The sequence below is a fragment of the Barbatula barbatula genome (assembly GCF_947034865.1).
Source record: "Barbatula barbatula genome assembly, chromosome: 24".
Classification (NCBI taxonomy): domain Eukaryota; kingdom Metazoa; phylum Chordata; class Actinopteri; order Cypriniformes; family Nemacheilidae; genus Barbatula; species Barbatula barbatula.
Genome location: NC_136787.1, coordinates 4,314,281 through 4,337,218, shown reverse-complemented (window position 1 = coordinate 4,337,218; position 22,938 = coordinate 4,314,281). Strand labels below are relative to the sequence as shown.

Below are 22,938 nucleotides of genomic sequence, written 5' to 3'. Positions count from 1 at the left end.
GTCCGGTTTCATAGCCTAAACCAGGACTACGCCTTAGATAATTTAGGCTATTTAAGTCGCTTTCATTATAATATATATTATAATAATGTATTATAGGATAGTGCCCAGTGTTTAAAAAACATACCAGTGGTTTCCACTGTGAACATCAGCTGTTTACCGTTAAAACCTTACAAACTTCTTGTAGTGTGTTTTAGGTCTTATTCCAAAAGGATGCGATTGTGTTACTGTATGTTCGGTCCCATCTGTCAGATAATATCCCACCAATAGAACCCCAAAAGGTTACCAGTAGACCACTATAGTTTCCTTTAAATCAATACAATGTCCATTATAATTTGTGTTATTTATATTATTTAAAGGGACACAAAAGGCAACCTCTCTGGCGCATTGAGCGCAGCTTTTTACTTCTGTTTGTTACGCAGCCATGAATGCATAAACGTCAAACAATGACCTTCAATGAGTAACAAAAATCCCCGTTTGTCAATGAATAAGTCCACTTTCCAGCACAATAGCTACACAATGGCAGCACAATACGTTTTGTGAGACAAAGTAAATAACAGGCCAAGTTTAGCTTATACTTCGACTAGGCCTGTTCCTTTGAAAACTCCGAAATACAGACGAGCAACTTTTAATGAGAGTATAAATAAAGACCCTTTACGCAGAATTGTAATAATACACAAGCAACACGTTATTGTCTCATAATTGTCTGACGTCACAGCAGGTTTAATATCAGTCACCTCCATAAACAACAGACAACCGAAACCAGAAAAAAACAGACGATAAACAGAGAAATAGAAGAGTCCTTCAATGTGAAAGTACTTACCGTCAGACTGACCGACACCGAAGCACCACAAACTCTCATAGGAGAGACAGACGATACTCCGTGTGACCGATACAACTTTAAAACGACAGAGATTGCAATCGGTTCTGTGTACAATCCCAGGTTTCCTGAAACTTCCAGGTATGGGCGTGTCTATGACCGCGCAGGTGAGCCCAACGCGCATTCCCACACCACGTGACCACAAAGGACGTTACGTTTCGTGAAGTACATATTTTCGACTACATACACAAAATAATTGCTTTTAAGGTGAATGATAAAGTAACATTTATGCGTTATAAAGTAACGTTAACTGTGTTGGGGGACGTGTAAACATGAAGGCAAACACTTTTCCAGGCTTGAAACATTTAATTTCACAGAAAGTGACGTTAGTTCTAGGAAAAAAATTTTTTTCTCTACTTTATAGATCTCATTGTGTTATATTGGCGTGTAATACAATTACATGTAGTTAGTTTAAGTAGCCTATGTATTAAATACTCTCCGTGGCTGTGTACAAGGGCCTACACGTATATATTATATAGTATTTAATAGCTACATTGTTTTGAGAAAATATTATTCTAACCCCACCTCCAAAGCACGTGTCCAAAGCCAAGATCCTGTAATATACATTCATAATGTAATTGAGGATCCTAGCACGTGTTTTTTTAAACATTTCAACCCTGATACCTAAAGATCACGTACTTCGTAGGCATTAAATATGTTTAAATGTTCTCATATACAAGTTTTCATGTAAACAAAATGTAAAGCTTTGCGATTCAGATAAATGTGTTTCAATGTGAATTATACTACAGTCTACAACTTGGGAGTTGATGTTCCAAACCTGAAAAATATTGATACAGCACCCCCTAGCGGATGTTATATTTATTCACAATAAACAAAGTTTAATGCCGTTGGTATTTGTAAGAAACATCCTGGACATCTGAAAAAACTGCTATTTCCAATTACGCAAAAAATAAACACATCGATTTAACAATTCTCTGCTTTTGGTAGGTCCCAAACCTATATAAACTGCTCTATACGTGCTTAGATTGACTTCACACAATTCTGAACAATTTGTAAGATACAGCATTTATTAGCATAGGAGCAACTGTAAAAACTATACATTTCAATTATATATTTTATGTATCTAATCAAAATATATTATGCTTTTATAAAAGTCCTAAAAGTTTAATGTTGAACCCATATAAATCTTATACAGTCAAGCTGAACATTATAATGGCTCTCTTGATCATAACTTAGACTTAATTGTGCGTCTAAATCAATGACCAAACTTCATGTTCATATTTGTCACCATTTATCATTTTTGTCACTAATCATTGTACTGTAATAATCAATTGAAATGAATAAAATAATCACTTAAATCATTTAAGTTAGGAGTGTTCACAAAATACGACAATTTATTAAATAACTTATATTTTCTGGTATTACACCTTTTACATAGCATACCAACCAATGCATTCATTAGATGTAGGCTTTGTGCTGCAATGGGATTGTAACTAATGTTAAATGACAAACTTGTGCCTGCAAGTGGGTACAAAGTGCAGACGGTACAATAGTGTGGCAATCGCTTTGCCACGGTTTCAGACATAAGACATTTTCTTTCCTAATCTTATGCGTATTAGCAGCTACAAAAATCTGTTGTGCAAAAGTCTACGGTGAGACAGTAAGTGGCAAGTCTTGCCATTATTAAATGAAATGATTTTAATAATGATATAAAATGTCTGTCAGTCTTGTAGATGTTTTGATGGTCTGTTCCAATTGACGTATCACTGCAAAAGAAAAAGCAATATGAGCAATAAACCATGATCTGGAACAAAGACACAATAAGACGTCAACTAGTGTTTTACATTTTGTGGTGTGTGGTTACAAATAAAACTACAGAAGAAATAAACAAAACTAAATACTGACCAAGTACACATCTAGACCCGACTCGGGTGTGCTCGCCTGTGAATCTGTGGTTGGAAGAACACTGTCCTCCAAAGCAAGAGTCGAGGTGGACGTTCTGTGATCTCTATGAAAAACAACACATTTATCTTGATCAGTCAAATAGAAGCCTATGACACTCAAATGTTTGAAATTTGTTATCACTAGTTGTATAACACGCGTATTTTGAGTGTGTTTGTGTGTTTGACCTTTTTGTTTTTACTTGTATAATGTTTTGCTTATAGTCAAAATGTTTCGTGTACAACTGTTTTGTAACAATGAAAATTTTAAAAAGTGCTATATAAATGAAGTTGAGTTGAGCCTAAAGCAGAAGAAATGTCCAAAATAAGGAAGTTTGGTATTGTCTCTTTAGTCAATTTAGTGATTCTTTGGTGTGTCGGCTGAAAGAACACCTGCTCTCTGAGTCCTTATCATCTATAGAGGAAGCAGAAGAAATGGTGTTCACGGAAATCGCTGGATGTATTCTGGTGGTGCTTAGAATAACATCAGTTTTCTGAGAGGAGCTCGGATCTGTCGAAAAAAAAGCAGGTTTGTATCGACATACATTTGCTCTGTTTTAGTTTTTATAACTTTTTAATAAAATATATATATTTTAATCGAACCCTTTTAATTTGACTAAGATTGCTACCAAGCATTCTGGGATGGCCATAAAGTCATCACATCTTAAACCCGACTACAACTCTTCAATTTATTTTTACGTACCTCACAAGGTATAAAAGTTTAAAAAATACATTTGTAATACAAAAGATTCAGCTTGTAAAATAAGCACCTGGATCATCAAGGTTTTCAAGACTTTGTGCCTTCCTATCTAAACTCTCTTCTTTCATGGTTGACAGAGCTTCCTGTGAGGCCGACCTACAAGGCCGGATAGAGTTTTTCTTCCTTCTAGAGGAGGCACCACGGAGGGCTAAAACCAAGAAAAAAAATATAAGTGATCAAGCATATCACATTTGTTCTCTTAATATAGAATAAATAGAGGTCTCAAACTTACGATGGATCTTTTTAAATACTGTGCTGCCCATGAACTTCAGGAATCTGTCAGCGTAGAAATTAGGTCTGTGGACGGATACTGTGTCCTGTAGCATACAACATTTAAAAGAAGCATAAATCAAAATAGTGTCAAAGGTGAATAGAGGTGTTTTGTAAGACAAAATACGTACGCCATCGTGTACCAGAGCCTTCCAAGAGTGCTCGACCTTTTTTATAAATCTGTTTCAGAGAATGCAATAATTTAAATGAGCATTTAAAACTCTACACGGCAATACTAAAATGTTCTTAAATTTGATCGTCATGTGAATTATACCTGTATGACTGCAGAATGTCAATGATGCCCAAAAAGATCAGTAACTTCTCATCTTTGTGTTTAGCAGGGATGCCACCCATTCTAGAACCAACGACAAATGTTTAAACGCATCTAAAGGTAGTCAAAACAATGATTCATTACAATTTATTTATTTATTACTCATTCGTAAATAATGAATTAATACAGTTTTTAAAAGAAAAGCATATTATTAAAAGTTTGTTCTCTAAATGTTTGCTATGTTCAATTCAATTCAATTTTATTTATATAGCGCCTTTCACAATTTGCATTGTTCCAAAGCAGCTTTACAGGGGAAAAACGAAAAACCCAAGAAAGGGTAAAACACACTACATGGTGTGTTATATAATAAATCCAATTATTCTAGTAAATAATATCTAATGTCAGCATCTCCTGGTGGTTTATTTAGCATATTTGCTTTAAGTGAATGCTTGGCTGAAAAGATGCGTCTTTAATCTAGATTTAAATTGGGCGAGTGTGTCTGATCCTCGAATAATATCAGGAAGGCTATTCCAGAGTTTAGGTGCTACGTATGAGAAAGCTCGACCCCCTCTGGTCGATTTAGATATTCTAGGTATTATCAAAAGTCCTGCATTTTGAGATCTTAGAGAGCGTGATGGGTTGTAGTGTGATAGAAGCTCTGTTAGGTAGGTAGGGGCTAAACCCTTTAAGGCTTTATAAGTGATTAAAAGAACTTTAAAGTCAATATGATACTTAATGGGTAGCATGTGAAGGGTTGATAAAATTGGGGTTATGTGATGGTATTTTCTGGATCTGGTTAGAAGTCTGGCAGCTGCGTTCTGAACTAACTGTAGTTTGTTTATTGATGATGCAGGACAACCACTAAGTAGCGCATTACAGTAGTCAAGTCTTGAGGTCATAAATGCATGAATAAGCTTCTCCGCGTCAGCAACACACAGAATATTTCGTAACTTGGCAACATTTCTTAGGTGGAAAAAGGCTGTTTTTGTGACATTTGTACTATGTCACACCATAGTACACGTGCACGGCACATTTGACAACAACCTGTTTGTTTTTATTTTGCATTCTATCTTTCTTTCCCATGTGTCCCCTTCCCCTTCTTTTCCCATTAATACATTACATAAATACTTTCAACGTTCTAGCCATTAAATGTTTCCGGTTAAATCCCTTCTTTATTTTTGGCTTTTTCCAGCAACCAAACTCCCCACCCTCAAGACTCACGTGTCATCGTCTGTGTCAGCGAGCACCTCGGCAGCTTTTCCGTCTCCTTGAATTGATTCCAAAGCCGTGGAGTACAAGACCTTCTGCCCACCCTGACGTTTACTGTCCCCTCTGCCTCCTCTCCCCCTCATCTTTCTATCCAGAACATGGATTCCCAGTAACAAACTATAGTCCATAATCTTAAAGCTCTCCAGCACCTGTGCAACATAACGCATGAACATTGTGACCACAAAACATTCAAACCAAAGATTTCTGTATGCTGTACTTAACAACTCAACTAACCCGACAATCTCTCTGGAGCGTCTTCATGAGAGCGTTGTATGTGTCTGCATCAAAGTAAAGACCATCGAACATCTCTTGGAAGTCCAGGTCTTTAAAAGTTGCGGAGGTTTTGGCACGCTCTTTCCGTGATGCTCTGCGTTTGTACGTGGAGCCTTTAAGGTCATATTTGTAGTGCATTTTTAAAGACCGGGGCAGAACGTTGTTCATCACCACTAAACGGATATTCACACCACCACACTGGATGCAGTAGAGCCCGTAAAACTTTGGGAGGAGTGTCCTTGGATTTTGATTCAGATTCTGCAATGACAAGTATCGACAGGTCAGTATCACGCTACAAAAGACAATGAGTTTTAAATTTCACGCATGAGTCAAAATCTGCATATTTGTACTTTCCTAGAGTTAGAGCATGGCGCTAGTTACACAAAGGTCATGGATTCGATCCCAGGGATTCTCAGAAACAAATGTATAAAGTATATTGAATGTAAGTCGCTTTGGATAAAAGCATCTGTCAAATGTGTAAAAGTAAATGTAGCGGGAATAAAACAGTTGTAGCTGAACAGTGAGTGTTGATATTCAAAAGGATATGAGTTAGAGGTATAGATAATGAAGTTGGTATAGATAATACATACAAATAATCTATGCTAATCCACTTTTTATGTCACGACATACAAAATACTGCTTCCAGGTACAAGCCACCACTCATCTCATGAGAGACTAGTATCTCAACAGCCGTTTATGATCATGATTTTACCATATCACACATTTAAGATAAGCTTTTAAGTCCTGGTGTAGCTACACCAAAGTCTCCAGGCTCACAGGGTCCCTCACACAATTTGTGTATTTTAATGATTCATAAAAATGATTCACTGTCTTTCCTTTTAGGTTCTTACTAGGCAGATAAAGGTCACAATCCAAATTTTTCGGTATACAGCACATTGAGAGTGTATATTAGTATAATTTGTTGAATGCCTGTCGGGAGTACAAAAAATGTGGGTGGAACCTCCCCCAGAAAAACCTTGAGTAAAAACGATGTTTGTTTAACAGCAGCTTCAGTGGAGTGGTGAGAAAAACGCATGACTAGTTGTTTTGGAGCTATCTGACGCAGAGGATGCCTACCCGACGACCGAGTGAAACCCCGGACATCCTTACCTCTATTCTCATTCTTGACTGCACCCCATGTCATGCGTAAGGCATGGGAAATGTCCTATTGGGATGTTAAACTGTGCTGAAATATTGGGATTATAACACCTAGTCCTATTAAGCGAATCATCAAAATAGTAGAAAAATTGTGTTTAATAATTAAGTGTATGGTAAGATTGGGGTAATGAGGAGGTCTTTTCTCCCAGTTAGTTGGAATCCATTTATTAATTGTTTTGATCATTTACAACAATAATCTGTTTACCTTGCTATGTCGAAACGAAATGAAGTTTAACATATACGGATCCTGAATGAGCCAGGTGACATGGATTTAAGGAAACAAGAGCTTGGAAGTCAGGCTGTAGGTAAAATGCGGAATTTCTGATGAAAACTCCCGTAATGCGACAGCGAACCGGACAGAAGATCCTTGAGCGCGACTGCGTTGCTGACAGGTATGGTCATATATCATTATACACCATACACATATATATATTAACTATGAGCAAAGCCTAGCCATCATATCCAGGATATAAATCCGTAAACTTGTGTAAAATAAAAGTCTTCACAAATCCTGTGCGAATGCGCCACATGAAATACAAATGTGGGGAGGTACTATCTAAATCACACGAGGTCCCCAGATAATACTAATCCTGTGCGAATAGGGCTTATGTTGTACGGACTTTAAGGACAGGGATTACCTTAAAAGAACAATACAGGGTTTTCAACATGACCAATCGACAGAAATGCAATATAATATACAAAACTACTTCTTCAGAGGTGTATAAAGACCTTACGTCATGAACCGTTGGGTTTGTAATACCTTAGAATCAGCTATTTATATCTACATACAGAGCGGGCCTACATACTTTGAATTCGCCGCCATGTTTTGTACAGCAGCCCTTAACGGACAAACAACTCAACGGCATGCGTTTCCTCTACCTCTCCCCTGTAAAACGCGCTCTTGCTCTCTCTCCAGTTTCAGCGCCCTCTGGCTCTCTCTTTCTCTCTCTCTCTCTCCAGTATCTGGACGTGTACAATATTAAAGCGGTTCAAGATAAACAATGACGCTCAAAACTGCTCCGTGGGCATGTGCCTCGAGGTGCATTATGGGTATAGTCTAACTGTTGAGTTTACATCATTTGTACACTCGTTATTGCGGTGGATTATGGGATTGAGTGCACTCAACAATGTCCACTATAATTTCGGACACCACTAAAAATGGATGTCCCCTGAAATAGAGCTCTATATTAGGTTATATGGGGCTATTTCGGACACAGCCTATGAGTATCTCCGCTAAAAGCAGCAGTGCCGCGGGTCCTAACGCGTCTCTGCTGGAAAGTTTTTAAAATATTAACGCTGGTCCTAGCTCCGCCTTACTTTTATCCTTCTTTTTATACTTAAAATCCACAGACGTTTTATTTTAAGACATTGCTCTTTCTATCGCATGATCTCTTCCCTGCGTCAATATGAGAAGATGCGCTGTCGCAGCCGACGACATATTTTTGTACTGTGGTTGCCACCGTTTGATGAATTGACAGAGATATTATTACTTAAAGGTGGCGCCTTTAAACCAGGACTAGGACTTATTTTAATTACGCCATTTAATTCATTTTTACAAACATGCCTAACAAAAACTTTACTTGTGTGCATTTACATACAACAAAATACATACAAAGGTTCCGACGCCCATGGTTTTTTGTTCCCTTTTGACATTTGAAAGAGCGTTAAGATGTGGCAATGGGCAGCCTTAACAAGCGGATAGTAGATAGCAAGTAAAAAGCTCAGTTGTAAAGATTTACTGAATCTACTGACCACTCTTGTTAGAGTAGTTCTAAAAACGACTGTAGTTTTCTGGACAGCACAGTTATTTCAGTTAACGTGCAGTCAAATACTGTCATGTGTTGGTTAATGAACAGCTTGTTGAAGATCTGTGTGATTGTGTGGTTTACCATGTAGTAACCAGGAAGTAACTTCTGTAGAAATTCTGCTTCTTTGTGCTGCACAGTTTTTATGATGAACTCATCATCACTGGTTAAGTAAAACCAAGAACTACTCGCTCCAGGGTTTGAGAGCTCGATCAGGGGCTCTTTACAAATAGAGTACTGCAGATCAAGAAGAAAAACATGATAAAAACGAACAAAAAATTAACATTATATACCAACAGGTGCACTTGGGTCAATCTCAGGAAACCTTTGGTGCGTTCCAAATGGGATTCATTGCAACGGCATTGGCGCATCTTGTTATTATTTATATCTTTGCCCTTCAGGAACGGGACACCATACACAACGTCACTCAAAATAAAGAGAAAGTTACATTGTTTGTATTGCTAATTTTGCCAAGTCAATTTTAAACGGACACATGTATGAAATGCAATTGCTTTTTCGGTCTAGCGTTTACACATCAAGAGCTTTACTCTTCGAAGGGAGTGGGGCATAGGGATGATCACTTCGGAATGGAACGCAGGGCCTGTTGTGTGTCCATCATCCACACTTAATAGTAACAATAAATAACTATAACTTAATTTTGTTCATTTTAGGATTGTAACCGCACCCTTTGGTTCTGAGGTTTGAAAATAAGATGCAATATGATTTACTGTAAGTTAACAGTAACTCCAACCTGAACTTCCTGGAATTTTCAGGCACAAACGGTTTCCTGTGAATGACTCATTAATTATCCATCATTCCATTCTATTGAACAGAATATGAAAGTCATCTGACATGTATTTATCATTATGTCATTGTAAGTCATTGTCAAAATGTCTCTTACCAGGTAGTCATCTGGTTTAATTCCGAAGAGCTCCCTAAAGTAGCGGAAGGCCAGAGGAGCATATGTTTTAAAGCGAAAGTCAGGATAATGGTGAGCAGGGGTTAGATTACTGCCTTCACTGAAAAGCAAAGCACAATTTTTTAAACCCATAATGTTGCAGTATTATTCCAATAACATGCTGCATTTTAAACTTTTTTCGACATCGTATGCTCCTGGTAAAAAGGCTATTACAAAGGTAAGCATGTTCCCAGTACTACTGTTTAAGCAATTATAAATTCTACAAGCTATTATTCACGTGTTCACGCAAGTAGTGTTCAAACAAACTGCTACATGGATATTAAGTACCTGGGAAGAAAGGCACTCTCAACAACGTAAAAGTCTTGCATGAGAACATCTCTGTCTGGTTTGGAGGTTAAATTGCCAACTGTGTATCCAATGCCAAGCTGAATGGCTCCTCTCAAGGCTTCTGCTGTGGGCTGGAGTCAAACATTCACACATTTAATGTAGAGGAAGAGGATCTGTCATTGTGTAGCGATAAAGGTTACTATCATCATTGCAACAAATGGGAGGAAGTAGAAGGCAAGGAAGTCAAAGTTTGGAGGCTTAGTTAAGCCACATTTAGTGGTTTGATTGTACATTTACAAGAAGCTGTTACTGTAAGAACAGTTTAAATGAAATGAAATGACAATTTGGCAATACCGCTGAGAAATGAAGAATTTCATTATTTAGCATTAGAATGTGGAATTATTAATTTATTCAATTCAATTGTATTAATATAGAGCTTTTCACAATCTGCATTGTTCCAAAGCAGCTTTACACTCACTTTTGGGAGTGTGTCTGACCCTCAAATTATTAAAAGCCAGACAAAAACTCTAAGACGTTCTAAGTCATTTTTGCTATTTCGAATTAGCCAGCTAGCTAGGTAACTTTACTATGGTGACACATTTAAGTCAGCACAATGTTGTTGACTGGCCCAAAACTGTACAGTAGTTTTCTCAATCATATCACAAATGACATTTCTATCACAAAATTCTTCCTAATGTCTTTTTGAGAGGGCAAGCATCCACTGTGATCAGCTAGTGTTATGTTGTATAAAATACACAAAATGGCTCATACTGTGGTTATAGTTTGGTCATCATTTTGTAACAGCAAGTGGGAAAACACCATTAGACCGCAGGAATGACAAATCAGAGTGGGACGTGGAGAAATCAAATCCCCCCTAATCCCAAAAGAGCTCATGGCACAAATGCTACATTGTGCCTCAGGCACAGAAAAACATGTTGGGCTGCATGGAATTAATCTATAAGCGGCCTAAGAGCTAGAAACAGCCCACCGCAAACATCACAGATAAAGTAATGCATTTGTTTTTATTTCGCACGAACAGTTTTAGGGAAAGTAGGCTATATGTTTATTTGCATTATAGATAACTTCATTTTTTAGAATTTAAGAAGCAACAAATGTACAAATGTAGTTTGAATGAAATTGATATTATATAATACAATACATCTATAAAAGTATTGGATTTGGATCAAGTAATAATTGGAATGCACAATAAAAACATGATATAAATTAGTATATAATAATGCAAAATGTAAGACAAAAGCGTCTTCCAAATGCATGAATTTAAATGTAAAAAAAGAAATGCTGAAAACACAAATGATCTAAAGAAGTATAAAACAGAAACCTCAATACATTTTACATCTGTATAATGTGTGCGTGTAAATGTTATTCAAGCTAAAGTTGCGGTCGTGTATCTTCAAATATTTTAAATCATAGTAAATCTTGTTTATTTGGGTCAAACGTTTCTTGTCCAGCCAATAAGAAATTAAATTTGATTAAAATTAAAATTAATAACTGATACTGTGATACAGACACATCTCGCAACAGATAAAACTATAATCGTTTTATAGTATATAGTATATATTCATGTTCTTTACCTTTTTGTGGTCCTTGCTGGCAGTTTTTTGAGGTCTTCCACCTCCGGTGTCATCTGATGTTGAATTCATCTGGTATTCAAAGGTAAAAAACAAGATTTAAAATCTAATATTACTAGGCCACAAAACTACTAAATTAAATAAAGTGTTTAGCAGCATAAACTCAAAGTTGATGCGTGCATTGTGCATCATCAGACAGGAAATGAAGAACTGCAATGTTCCTGTTCTTGGTGTAGATCAAAGCTGCTGATGCAAGAAATGCAACTATACAGCACTTCAGAAGAAATGTGAGCGTCATGTTTCCTCCTGACAGTAAACATTTCACGTTTGCAGCATTTGTAGTAAAATCCCACAAAAGTTAGAGAAGTTTGCAGTTCTGTTTTTTTGACATGATGTTATTAACAAATAAAGAATGCAAATACGTCTGTTTATCACATAACATCACTTAATGCAAATAACATATTTGTTTGTCTATACTCTATATGGGTGAGTCTCGAGAATTGCCATTATTGGAATCTATCCTATGTCTTATATAGTATCTTTTACAGTATTCTTGTAAAAATATATACATACAAGTATAACAGTCACAATAAATATAAAAAAACATGTTGTCTGAAGGTACTTCACACCAGTACAGTTCTCCTTACCTTGTAAACCGTTCTCTTGTTCATTTGAGCCACTGCATATCCAGCTCAATGTGACTTCAATGGTCTAGTAGGCCTACAGGCGGAAGAAATAGCACATAAGTGGGTGTCGGGAAACTGTGAGCGACTAACACTAAATGGAGTGATAGTGAAAGTAAACAAAGATGGAAGAATATGTTTATGAGGGGGAGGATAGAGGTTACTGAGCAGCTATAAATACACACATGAAGCACGCTATTTTTACATGTGCTCTGAGTAAAGCCCGATGTTCCAAAAGTTACTTTATACAAACCAGCAGATGTTATAAAACAGAGATATTCAAATCCATTGGGTGATGCATGACATCTATACAACCTTATTTTTGTGCTCATTTCTCATTTCAGCTGTTCCAAAGATATGTTCCTAGTTGAATGCATGCTATGGTATATCTACAGAAGCTTAGAACATTAGGGAAATAATAGTATTTACAACTCAACTTTTAAGGATTTTGTGAAGAATTAATTTGAGTTCTATAAGAAAAATAGAAGCTGCACATTTTGTAACCAATAAAAGTGCTTGTTTGTGTGTCTAATATTTGTATTGTGGTCATCGTTATATCACAACTACTGTTGATAATTATTAAACCTGGCTCATATATATTATTGAACAAAAGACATTAAATGTTCTTACATTTTAGAAATTGCAGGTGCATTACCTCAAGACCCAGAGAGAGTAATTTTCAGCTTGCGATTGGTCCACTTTCCAAGCATTAATCGATGTTGAAGGCACTTGTAGACGTCAGTGAAACTCAGGAGCCCATGTTTGACCATTTGTTACAAAGCCGTCCCTGCTAAAAAATACAAATGAATTGCACATACCTTATCAGTAACAAACTAGAAATGCAGATAGTTGGGAAAGTCTCCTACTGTAAAGCTCTTCCTTGAAAGGCTGTGAAACACCAAAGAAGACGGATTTGCAACAGTTAGTCATGAAATCGTTCCTTATGTTCCATGTGTCACTGCCCACAAAACAAACAAACAATCGCAGCTGAGTACGTAACGGTAAGGTAAGACGGATATGGCTTAAGGCGCTATTGTTTGCTTTTTTGTTCGGTCGCATATCCATGTCAGCACTGCCGGTGATTATACTGTACAGGGCAAAGTTCTAAACATTATATAAGCAGTTTTTATGAACAACTTTGGACCAATTATCTTTGATCTGAAACTGAAACTGTTTTTCTAAAATAAACATACAAAAGCGGTGGTTACACAAACAGGGTCTTAAGGGGGTCGCACACGTGCAGTGTAGCGCCACTGTTTGTAAAAAGAAACCATTCAGCGCCTTACAGTAGCGCTCGGCTACAAATCTGGACGCTGTTCTGAGTCCTGCAGTGACACAGGGCGCCACTCACATAATTTGACATTAAATTATATGTTATTTAAGTGAAATAATATTTATGGAAAGAGTAAAAACTGTCTTCGCTATAAGCTGCAAGATCCATTTATCTGTTTGGGAATAATGGAAATATTAAACAAAAAATTATATAGATTCTACCACATTAATAACAGAGTTGTCCTAGACGCTCGGCGCTTCGGTGTCCAGTGTACAACCCCCTTTGATTTACAAATTCCTACTTCGAAATGTAATAGCACAAAAACCTATATAGCGCAATATATAGCTCATTTTGTATAGTATTTTGTAAGCAAGTGTGAAATAAATCATAATGTTGCTTCCTTTTTTTACTGAGAACACCACCATAACAACCATTTTTTAACATCCAAGCACTCATAGTGACAAGTTAAAAAGTGTTAAGGGCAAGATATACGGTGTTCACAATAATTTTATTGCAATAATATTACTGCAAGTACTGTATTCTATATGTCATGGCCCAAGGCTTTCCCACTGCCCTTAATTCCATGACCCACAGATTGCACAACTGATCTGCAATTCGTGGAAAACAAACCAGTAGATATCAAATCTGATCCCAATCCGAAAATCTCTCTTCACAAATAACCAACCAGATGCAATGGACAGCTTTCAACAAATAAATGAGACCAAAACATAATAGCCAAAGTCAAAACCGGATGTTCTCTTTGGTAACTCAGGTTTCTAATCCTTTTTTTAGCTGGGGATCAAATGGTTTGCCAAAAATAAGAATCTGCGAAAGCCAAACCACAAGACGACGGCATCAGCATTGCTAAACTTGCTGAAATCCATTAAAATACACAGCAGCCTTGTGTTGATATCACATCACCATCACACCCGGCCTGTTCTGAAACAATAGGTCTTTATCAGTCAGGAAAGGCGTGTGTTTGCATTTGGTGTGGAGTGAACACATTGTAAATGACACATGACGTGAAACTTATCACATGAACCGTTCAGATCACATCGGTAAACGCAGTGTACCTAAAAAATAGACCACTTGGCTGAATATAATACGAATACAACACGGATAATGCTCAAGATTTAAACAGGATACATATTAAGCAACCTGTAAACTGTAAAACTTGATGGCGCAGTCCCATAGTCTAAACCAAACTGACATAATGACCAGACGGTGCAGCTGATTGGTGCCTTCTGTATCATCAGCCAATGAGCTCAACATTTAAATCTTGGCTAGTGATTGTCGTAGCAAGCAGCGCGCTTCAGAAACCCTCCTCCTTCCCCAGCTCCACTTGTAAAGATCTTCTACAAGGTGATCATGTACGCTAGGCTGGGTTTATTCATTAATGTTACATGCACACAGCAGCATATTGTGGATGTATTGGCAGTAGCAAGTCTTCTATACTTGTAACGCCGCAGCATAATTAGCAGCAGCAGTAGCGTAGCAGATCTATCCCGCCAAGACCAAATTCATTTATACATGTATGCCATGTAGGCTACACCCTCCGAGAGTTGTCAGGACAGAACTTTATTTCTCCTCCAAAGTATTTTGAAAGGAATTTAACTATTTTAACTACTGGGACCTCAGGGAAATTGCTTCACCCAATCACACGCATTGTAGCAATATGCGGTGACACCCAAAGCTTTGAGTTTTTCAGAACTATTTTGTTTGCTTCTTCATGTTCTCTGCTGACAGGAGTAGCATGTGGTGTAGTCTTGTGCTGTTGTAGCCCATCAGCTTTAAAGTTTGACGTAAGATGCTCTTCTAGAAACCTCAGTTGTATTGGGTGGTTATTTGACTTGTTTTCTATCCATAAACCTAAAGCAGTCTGGCATATGGGGTTCCACTTGTGGCAAAAATGTGTTGACTGCTTTGTGCTTTTTTAATATAGATTTGTCTACAGTCATTGCCTACTTGTTCAGGTAAATCTGTATAAATTGACAGGTATGTTGTCTGTTGACATTTATGTAATCTGTCGTCCTGTCGTCTGTTCCTCTGTAGTTTTTTCTGTAGTCCTTATTGATGTTTTGTTCTGTCATCTTTACATTCGACCTGGCCTGTTGTCTTGTTCTGTCGTCCTCTTCTGTCATACTTACAAGGATGTCAAGAAGAACAAGTAAGACAGAAACAGACTACAGTACAGTAATAACTGCAAGCTGACCTTAAGGACAACAGTAAAGATGACAGAATAAGTGTTTGATCACGCAGAATGCGTTTTTCATGTTTGAAAACGCGAAACGTACCATGCTGCTTTTCAGTTTATTTTCAGCTTTTTGAGCAGCATTTTTTGTGTTACTAGGCGACAACCGAAACAGCTGTACTGTCAGGAATATAGTGCAACTCTTTAGTTTTTGTTAACTGTCATACTAGCTTTAAAACAGGTACAAGCATGGTGCTTGCTCTTGCATTGCTCTGTTAATCCGTGACAGCTGGCACAAGTTTCTCCTCCATAACTGCAGTCTCGAGTCGTTTCAAGCAATTGTAATGTCCTGTCACCACAAGCCCCTCCTCTCCATTAATTTGATTGGACAATGGAAAAAGGCGCATGACGTCAATCGCTTTTCTGCTCAGAGTTTATTCTTTTTAAACTTCAGGCACTAAACGCTCCCGGTCAACTAAAACCTATTTAAAAGAGACAAGGAATCTGTGTGATTGGACCCTAAGATGACAGAACAGGATGACAGAAAGGTCAACAGAACAACACAAAAGTAGGGACGACAGTAGGGACAACAGAAATGACGACATTAAGGACAACAGAACAACACAAAAGTAGGGACGACAGTAGGGACAACAGAAAAGACAACATTAAGGACAACAGAACGACAAAATATAGGGACGACAGTAGAGACAACAGTAAAGATGACATTTAGGACAACAGACCAACACAAAAGTAGGGACGACAGTAGAGACATCAGTAAAGATGACAAACAAAACGACAATAAGTATGGCAGTACAAATGGCACAAAAAAAGACAGCAGGGCGACAGATTAAGATGACGTCAACAGACAACATACACAACAACATATACTGATTTACCTGAAGAAGTTGGCAATGACCGTTGACAAAGACAAACGTATAGTACAAAGGACAAAGCAGTCGACATATTTTTTGGCACATACGAAAATACCAGTAGGTAGCAATTACGGAAATACTTAAAGATGGGATAACATCAGCATTTTCTGCAAACCTCATATTAATCTTGAGTACCTATACAGTTGTATTGCTTACTTCGTATCTTCGATGAGTATTTAGTTTGATCAAATTTATAAAAGAGAAATACAGCTTGAAAAAGACAAGCTGCTTGAGGTGGGCAGGGGGGACGGAACTACACCACAAGCACACAATCTCATTGCATTATACCCTAATCTGTTTACTTTCTGCACGTACGTGCCGATTGGCAACAAAACACAGATAAATGACATAGTTTGACTTACCGCGTTCGGTTCATGTCTGGCATCTTTAAGCGCTATGACCGCATCATCAATCCATTTCAAACGATCTCCAAATCCAGCGTTATATCCACTGTTTATATCAGATTCATAACCGAAAAGCAGTGAGCTTGAACACAGCTAAACATCTGTCAAACGAGTGACACGGCATTGATGGGAGTGCTGCTCTTTCTCACGCTGGCTGGTTGATGCGTGGGCGTGGTCTTTCTCTCAAGCTAGCACGTGCGCGTGGTCTTTCGCTCGGTGGATGACGCGTTTGGCCTGCTTTTCTTGGAGAACTGCCTATAAAACGGAATAGGATCCCTGTTACGAAACAGGGATCCAAATGTATAAAAAACCCTCCTAGGCAAGTTGGAGTGCTGGGGGAGTGTATCGAGCACAGAAGTACTACTTCATACGTCCAACTCGTTTTTTAACAAGTTGACCAGTTAAGCACGAGAAGCCAGCCCGTTTAACAGTGTAAAGAATTCAGAATGCACGAAATAGCATGTTACCCCATCTTTAAACTTTCCAGTTCAGTTGCTTGGGTTGAACCTCAGCAAATCCACTTTTCATGTCGATATATCTGTTGCTGCCACAGTTTGCTCTTGCTTGGATCAAACAAACAGCTTTTCTAATGAAGTGGCCTAATAACATGTACACTAGCAGTTATAGCACTAGCACGCCTACTATAGACATCAGCCTCGTATCGGCCATTATTGCTCGACCACAAAAGATGGCATCATTTTATGTTTGTTTGATATGGTCATCGGATAAAACCTGTCTTTACCAGATTTATAACCACCAGCACCACAACAACAAAGGCAACGTCAATTTCTCATGTAATATGCAAGATATGAAGATAGTCTGCAAACAAAAAGTGTTTTTGAGGAAGTCAATATCCCTGGACGCCTTTCCTAACTTTCCATAAAGGGCAGCCCAGTTTAGTCATTAGGTTTGTGAAGTGTGAATATAAATATGTTATAACTACTAAACATAAATATGTAGGTGTATTATAGGCCTATATATGCACATGAAGAGTTTTTATTAAAATATAAATAAAATACACTACAGTATTTGAACTCACATAGGCAAAGCAAAAATCTCACTGTTTTTGAAACAATGACATTTACATGTCCACATTTAGCAGACGCTTATGCAAAGCCCATTCGTTTCTGAGAATGCGTCATCCCTGGCATCGAACCCATGACTTTGGCGTTGCTTGCGCTATGGTCTAACCTCAGAGCTACATGAATGTACAGTACAGTACAGTAGGAAGAAACACAACAATCCAAATATAAATAAAAGCAAAAATGTCCGACGTTTCGTCCAACATAATGAACGGGTTTCCCCCATAATTTAACTGCTGTGAACGTACAAGTTGAATGTTAGATATGAACTGTTGTAGCCTACATTAAACAAAGCACTAATGTGAAAGAAAGGTACACGGAGCTTACCGTCTTCCTCAATTATAGATGTTTTAGGTCAAAAATATAGTTCATAAAGTCCAAGTTTGTTTCTCGGTCGTTTGGGAGTCCGTCGAGCTTCGCTTCCCTTTGACTGTCAAACTCTCCGCGCGCACGCGCTGCCGCGCATGTGGGTTTGACACGCAACTGACTGATGCTGATCGATCGCGCAATACTTTAGTGTTTATCTACAGTGACCGTGTAGCCCAGCAAAGCATTTCGTTTGCAATGGGTTCGTTTCTCAAAAACCACGCATAGCCTGATCATAAAATGTATTGTATGAACGTCGCTTTGAATAAAAAAGTCTAATGCATATACATATATATCAATCGCATATTTACGATGCATCAATGTACACACGGAACTGAACAGAATCACAAAGATAAATTAACTGCAGAAATCATCAAGTTGGTTTAAAGATGAAAATGAGGTCACTGTTATTATCCTCTCTTATTAAAAGTAGCATTGGCATCGACGATAATGCGAACATATTCTTTTTATATTTATTTTTAATAAGTCCTTAAGGATTGTGGCTTTTATATGCTTGATGCGACCATATATTTTATACATTAGGTAATCGAGCATTGTTTTAATGTTTCAATGTTTGTATAATTCTTCATAGATGGCTTACTGTAGTTCTGTTGCTATGCTTTAATACTATGTACTTCAATAATATTTATAATAAACCACAATATTTTTAATCCAGTGGCCGGGGAAAACAATGTTTAAATGGATAATATTTGCATTAAATGTTAATGTTTTTACTCTATACAAGGATTAGACGTCCCACCCCAAATATAAACTCGTGCCAAATTTGAATAAAAGGTTGGTTGTGTTTGAGGAAACATTTATTGTTTCTTACTTTTTTTGTATAGTGAAATAAACATAGAAACATACATTTCTGTTTAAAATGGTAGTGTGGGAGGGGCTTAAAAAGTCAGGTTGTGTCTCATGTTGCTCAGTGTAACTAATGAAAAGCATTGCAAGCATTTCAATGAAATGTATTTATTTATTTATTTATCAAAGTTATTTACGGAGTAAATGAAGCAAATTTCATTTACTGTAAAAATAGTGTTTTCATGTATATAGCGTAATGCAGAACTTTCACATGATGTAGTCATATCAACCTTTGATACAGTTGAACTTCAAATGTGTTATTCAAGAACTGCTCTTAGACTTGAACTAAATCAACCATGTTTAATCTCATTTCTTCCAAAATACATTTACAATCTCAATCGCTCTCTGGCATGAAGTACACACACTTGTTTATTACTACATTTATTCCTATGCAGGGGCTGTAATGTTGTATGTCCCTGTGTTTCTCTTATTGAAGGCAAACGGGTTTAGAGTGATAAGCAAATGATGACAACCCATTTTAAAATGGATAAATCATTAACGCTTACCTGTTTCTCAAAAACGTCCTGTATTTCCTATAATAAACTGTAATAAAATACGGTTTTAAAGACACTCACAGTGTCTGAAATATTTTCTTATCTCATAAGAACATTTCAACCATAACAGCCAGCCAATAAAAGGAATGCACATCATGTGACAAACATGTTTACATACCATTTACAAAGAAAGACCCATTTGTAGTGGATACAATAAATAACAAATATTTGGTTAAATTGTTGAGTAGGATTTCACTTTTGGGCATTAAATAAAACACACACATCTAGACTAGCGTATACATTAATGCCATCTATCATCTTTGATTTATTTTTCATATTTACTTTGTTTTTATGTATGGCAATCCGAATTAGCTTTTAATCATTCTCAGGATATGAATTTTTTATATCAACAATTCAATTTGTACTAGTAAAAATGTGAATTCTTTATTTAAACAATCACGTCATCACTCGTAGAAATGTGTATTCTTGATTTCAATAAATTTGAATTTCAAATAGTAAAAAACTAAATTCTTGATATCTGTAAATGCATTTTTACTAGTTAAATATCACAATAGACTGCCACTCAAATGCAATCACAGATATCAAGAATTATGTTTTTTACTAGTTGAAATTCTATTTCTGATATCAAGAATACACATTTCTGAGAGTGATTCAATGATTCAATGATTAAAAGCTAATTTGGTTTGCCATAGAAATGCATCATCAGGGATGAATTATTTCAATATTCAACACTAGATGGCCACAGTTTGCTGTTTCCTCATGCACTCACATTTTCCATCTGTTCACAATCAGTGAGTGAGTCATCACAAGAATAAGATATTACAGTTCAGCCTCAACCATGACTCAATTCCATTTCTCTCGGCCTGGCTGTGGAGACGTATTGAATAGCTTGTGTGATATAAGAATCTTGTTAAGCTATGTGTTTAAAAGCACCGACATAGTGGGAGAGATGGAGCTTACAGTATGTTACCCAGCAGAAATGAAGCGTTTCTTCTTGAAAGCTTCACTCACACACACAGAACACGAGACTATCACAACCACTGCTCTTGAAAAGCACAAAGTTTCAATTTGTCAAAAATTAAGAGGATAAAAAAGCTTGAGACTAAAATATGTGCTATAGGGGGACTGGGGTTATTTGTCACACAGGGAGGCTTCTTGGTAATGTCGAAAGTCTATAAATGTGTTTTCAAGCAATGGTTTTGAATACATGGGTACTCTCAGTAGATTCAAGGTTTATTTGTAATATTTGTAATATTTTTGCATATTCGCTGTTTCCTCTATTGGTCTTTAGCTGAAACTCATACAGTTAGCATGGTTCCTTTGACAACTTACCCCAATGTGATAACATACACTATATACTCTCCTATGGTTGCTGCTTCCTCCTCACTAGACCTGCGTTTCTACACACAAGCAGTGAAATAGAGTTTTTTTGCCAGAAATACTGCAAAAAGTAAATATACCCTGAAAGATATTCCCTGGACTATAAAGGTTGACAGTTTGCCTTAGTCTCATTATTTCACTTACTGTATTTTTTGTTTTGCATCACATTTTCTGCTATTTTATTTTTCATTGTATTTCTAAAATGATGTGTAGAACAAAATGTAACCTTATACACTTTTAAATTGCTATGATTCTTTCTAAACGCCAGCTTTCTCCCCTAGACTTTCCATTGTTGAGAGCTGGGTGGCTTGGGTTCCTGTTAATCGGACATCTGGACTTCGTTATTTTAATGTGCCAACTGTTGAAATTGCAGGAAGGTCAGACTAACACTGGCGGGGCAGCCCACATAGACTGTCAAAGCAGAAGAGCAAAGCGGCAGCAGTGTGGAGCATTAAAATAGGGTTTAACTGCATGTAGACGGACAGAAATGTTCTGTAATCCTCCAGTTTACAGAAAGGAGCACATATGGATCGCATCCATGGATTTCCTGGTGAGTAAAAAACATCTTTCTCTCATTCTGTCCTTCTACAATCATTTCTCCCACCCTCTCACAGGAATCTTTGCTCTTTATTTTTGGGGCACGTTGGCTACCCTTAAATGGTCTGGCGTTGGGTGCAGCTCTGTTTGGAAGACGCCCACTGGTCTGCCCTCTGTCTGTTTCGCTGGCAGGATGGGAATACCAGACATTTGAAGTCATCAATTTAAAGGAACAGTTTACCAAAACGAAAAGTCTTTCATTACTTTTGTTTTTTTTCTGTGAAACACAAAGAAGAGAATTGAAGGACCTCTTCCATAAGAATGTCAGGCTACAAAAAGATACAAACATAAGCATGATTAAAACAAATCATTATTCACTCATAAATATGAGTAGAAATAAACATTTTGACTTATGCCTTCAAGGGGTCATATAGTGCGAATACGTGTTTTTCTGTATCTTTGGTGTCTTATAAGTTGCCCAGTCATGTATTCATGCAACCCAGAAAACGTGAAAAATAAGAACCCAGTAAGTTTGTTTTGGTGTGCTTTTCCCTGCAAGCATGTACGAAATCGAGCCGTTCAGATTTTGCTCCGGTTGTGACGTCCAAATCGGATCCTATTATAATGTTACCGCCCCTTAATCTAGACAATTTCACCCACCACGCTGGTGCCATTTTTGTTTTCACAAGCGACAGCGGTGTACGTGACCCCTTCGCTAATGTTCGGGGACAACGTGCGATGTAGTCGCTGCACAGAGTCCCAGCCTCGGAAGAGACAGGAGGGTTTATTGTATATTTAGTGGAAATCCATCAGAAACCATAAGTAAAAACCTGCTTGTTTGCAGAGTTCACTTCAAGTGCTTTTTCAACCTGGGACAGTACGAGCAGGATTAGCTTGTTCCTCAAGAGGGATCGAGACCAACTGAACTAGACAAAGCTGCCGGTGTAAGAAATATTTATCAACAGTCGGCGTAAATGTACCGTATATATAAGAGGAAAACGTTAGCATATGATAGCGAAGGGAGCTAAGTCAGTCACAGGCTAAATAGAACATTCAAAGCCAGTGTTAAACTTACGCTATATTTATAATATATTATATGTATATGTTATTTGGCAAATGGGCACTTTGAGTTTAGCTGTGCATTATGTGCATTGATATGTTTAACTGCGACAAGCTGTTTGTTTTGGTAATGAACAGTGGCGAACACTGCAGATAGTTTCGTTTTAAACATCTTCAATTATTCGTACTTAGGCTAAAAAAAATCTGTCACAGCATACTAGTTATGCTTT

General features: G+C 37.3%; 2 protein-coding genes across 17 annotated transcripts in view; both read right to left on the bottom strand.

Moving 5' to 3' along the window:
• Positions 1-968, bottom strand: part of tjp2a (tight junction protein 2a (zona occludens 2)) — a 31,303-nt gene extending 30,335 nt beyond the window's left edge. The window contains exon 1 of the mRNA XM_079448027.1: positions 821-968. The gene's annotated coding sequence lies outside the window, so the exon portion shown is untranslated. The remainder of the gene's footprint in view (positions 1-820) is intronic.
• A 714-nt stretch (positions 969-1,682) lies between these two features.
• Positions 1,683-18,506, bottom strand: pip5k1ba (phosphatidylinositol-4-phosphate 5-kinase, type I, beta a). 16 transcript variants are annotated; one of them, XM_079448375.1, is made up of 17 exons: positions 18,312-18,450; positions 12,969-13,060; positions 12,758-12,892; positions 12,067-12,139; positions 11,423-11,491; positions 9,831-9,961; positions 9,486-9,603; positions 8,669-8,821; positions 5,583-5,879; positions 5,301-5,497; positions 4,083-4,163; positions 3,940-3,988; positions 3,771-3,855; positions 3,549-3,686; positions 3,172-3,289; positions 2,744-2,846; positions 1,885-2,604 (listed from the first exon to the last, which is right to left on the bottom strand). In XM_079448375.1, exons 4-17 carry the CDS (start codon positions 12,088-12,090, stop codon positions 2,602-2,604), a joined length of 1,566 nt encoding a protein of 521 aa, XP_079304501.1. In that variant the 5' UTR covers positions 12,091-12,139; positions 12,758-12,892; positions 12,969-13,060; positions 18,312-18,450; the 3' UTR covers positions 1,885-2,601. The 16 variants fall into 16 exon arrangements, with proteins under 16 accessions (XP_079304500.1, XP_079304501.1, XP_079304489.1 ...); XM_079448363.1 differs by having other exon boundaries at positions 12,758-12,889; positions 18,312-18,430; XM_079448374.1 differs by lacking the exon at positions 18,312-18,450 and having other exon boundaries at positions 1,683-2,604; positions 12,969-13,193.
• Positions 18,507-22,938: the final 4,432 nt, after the last annotated feature.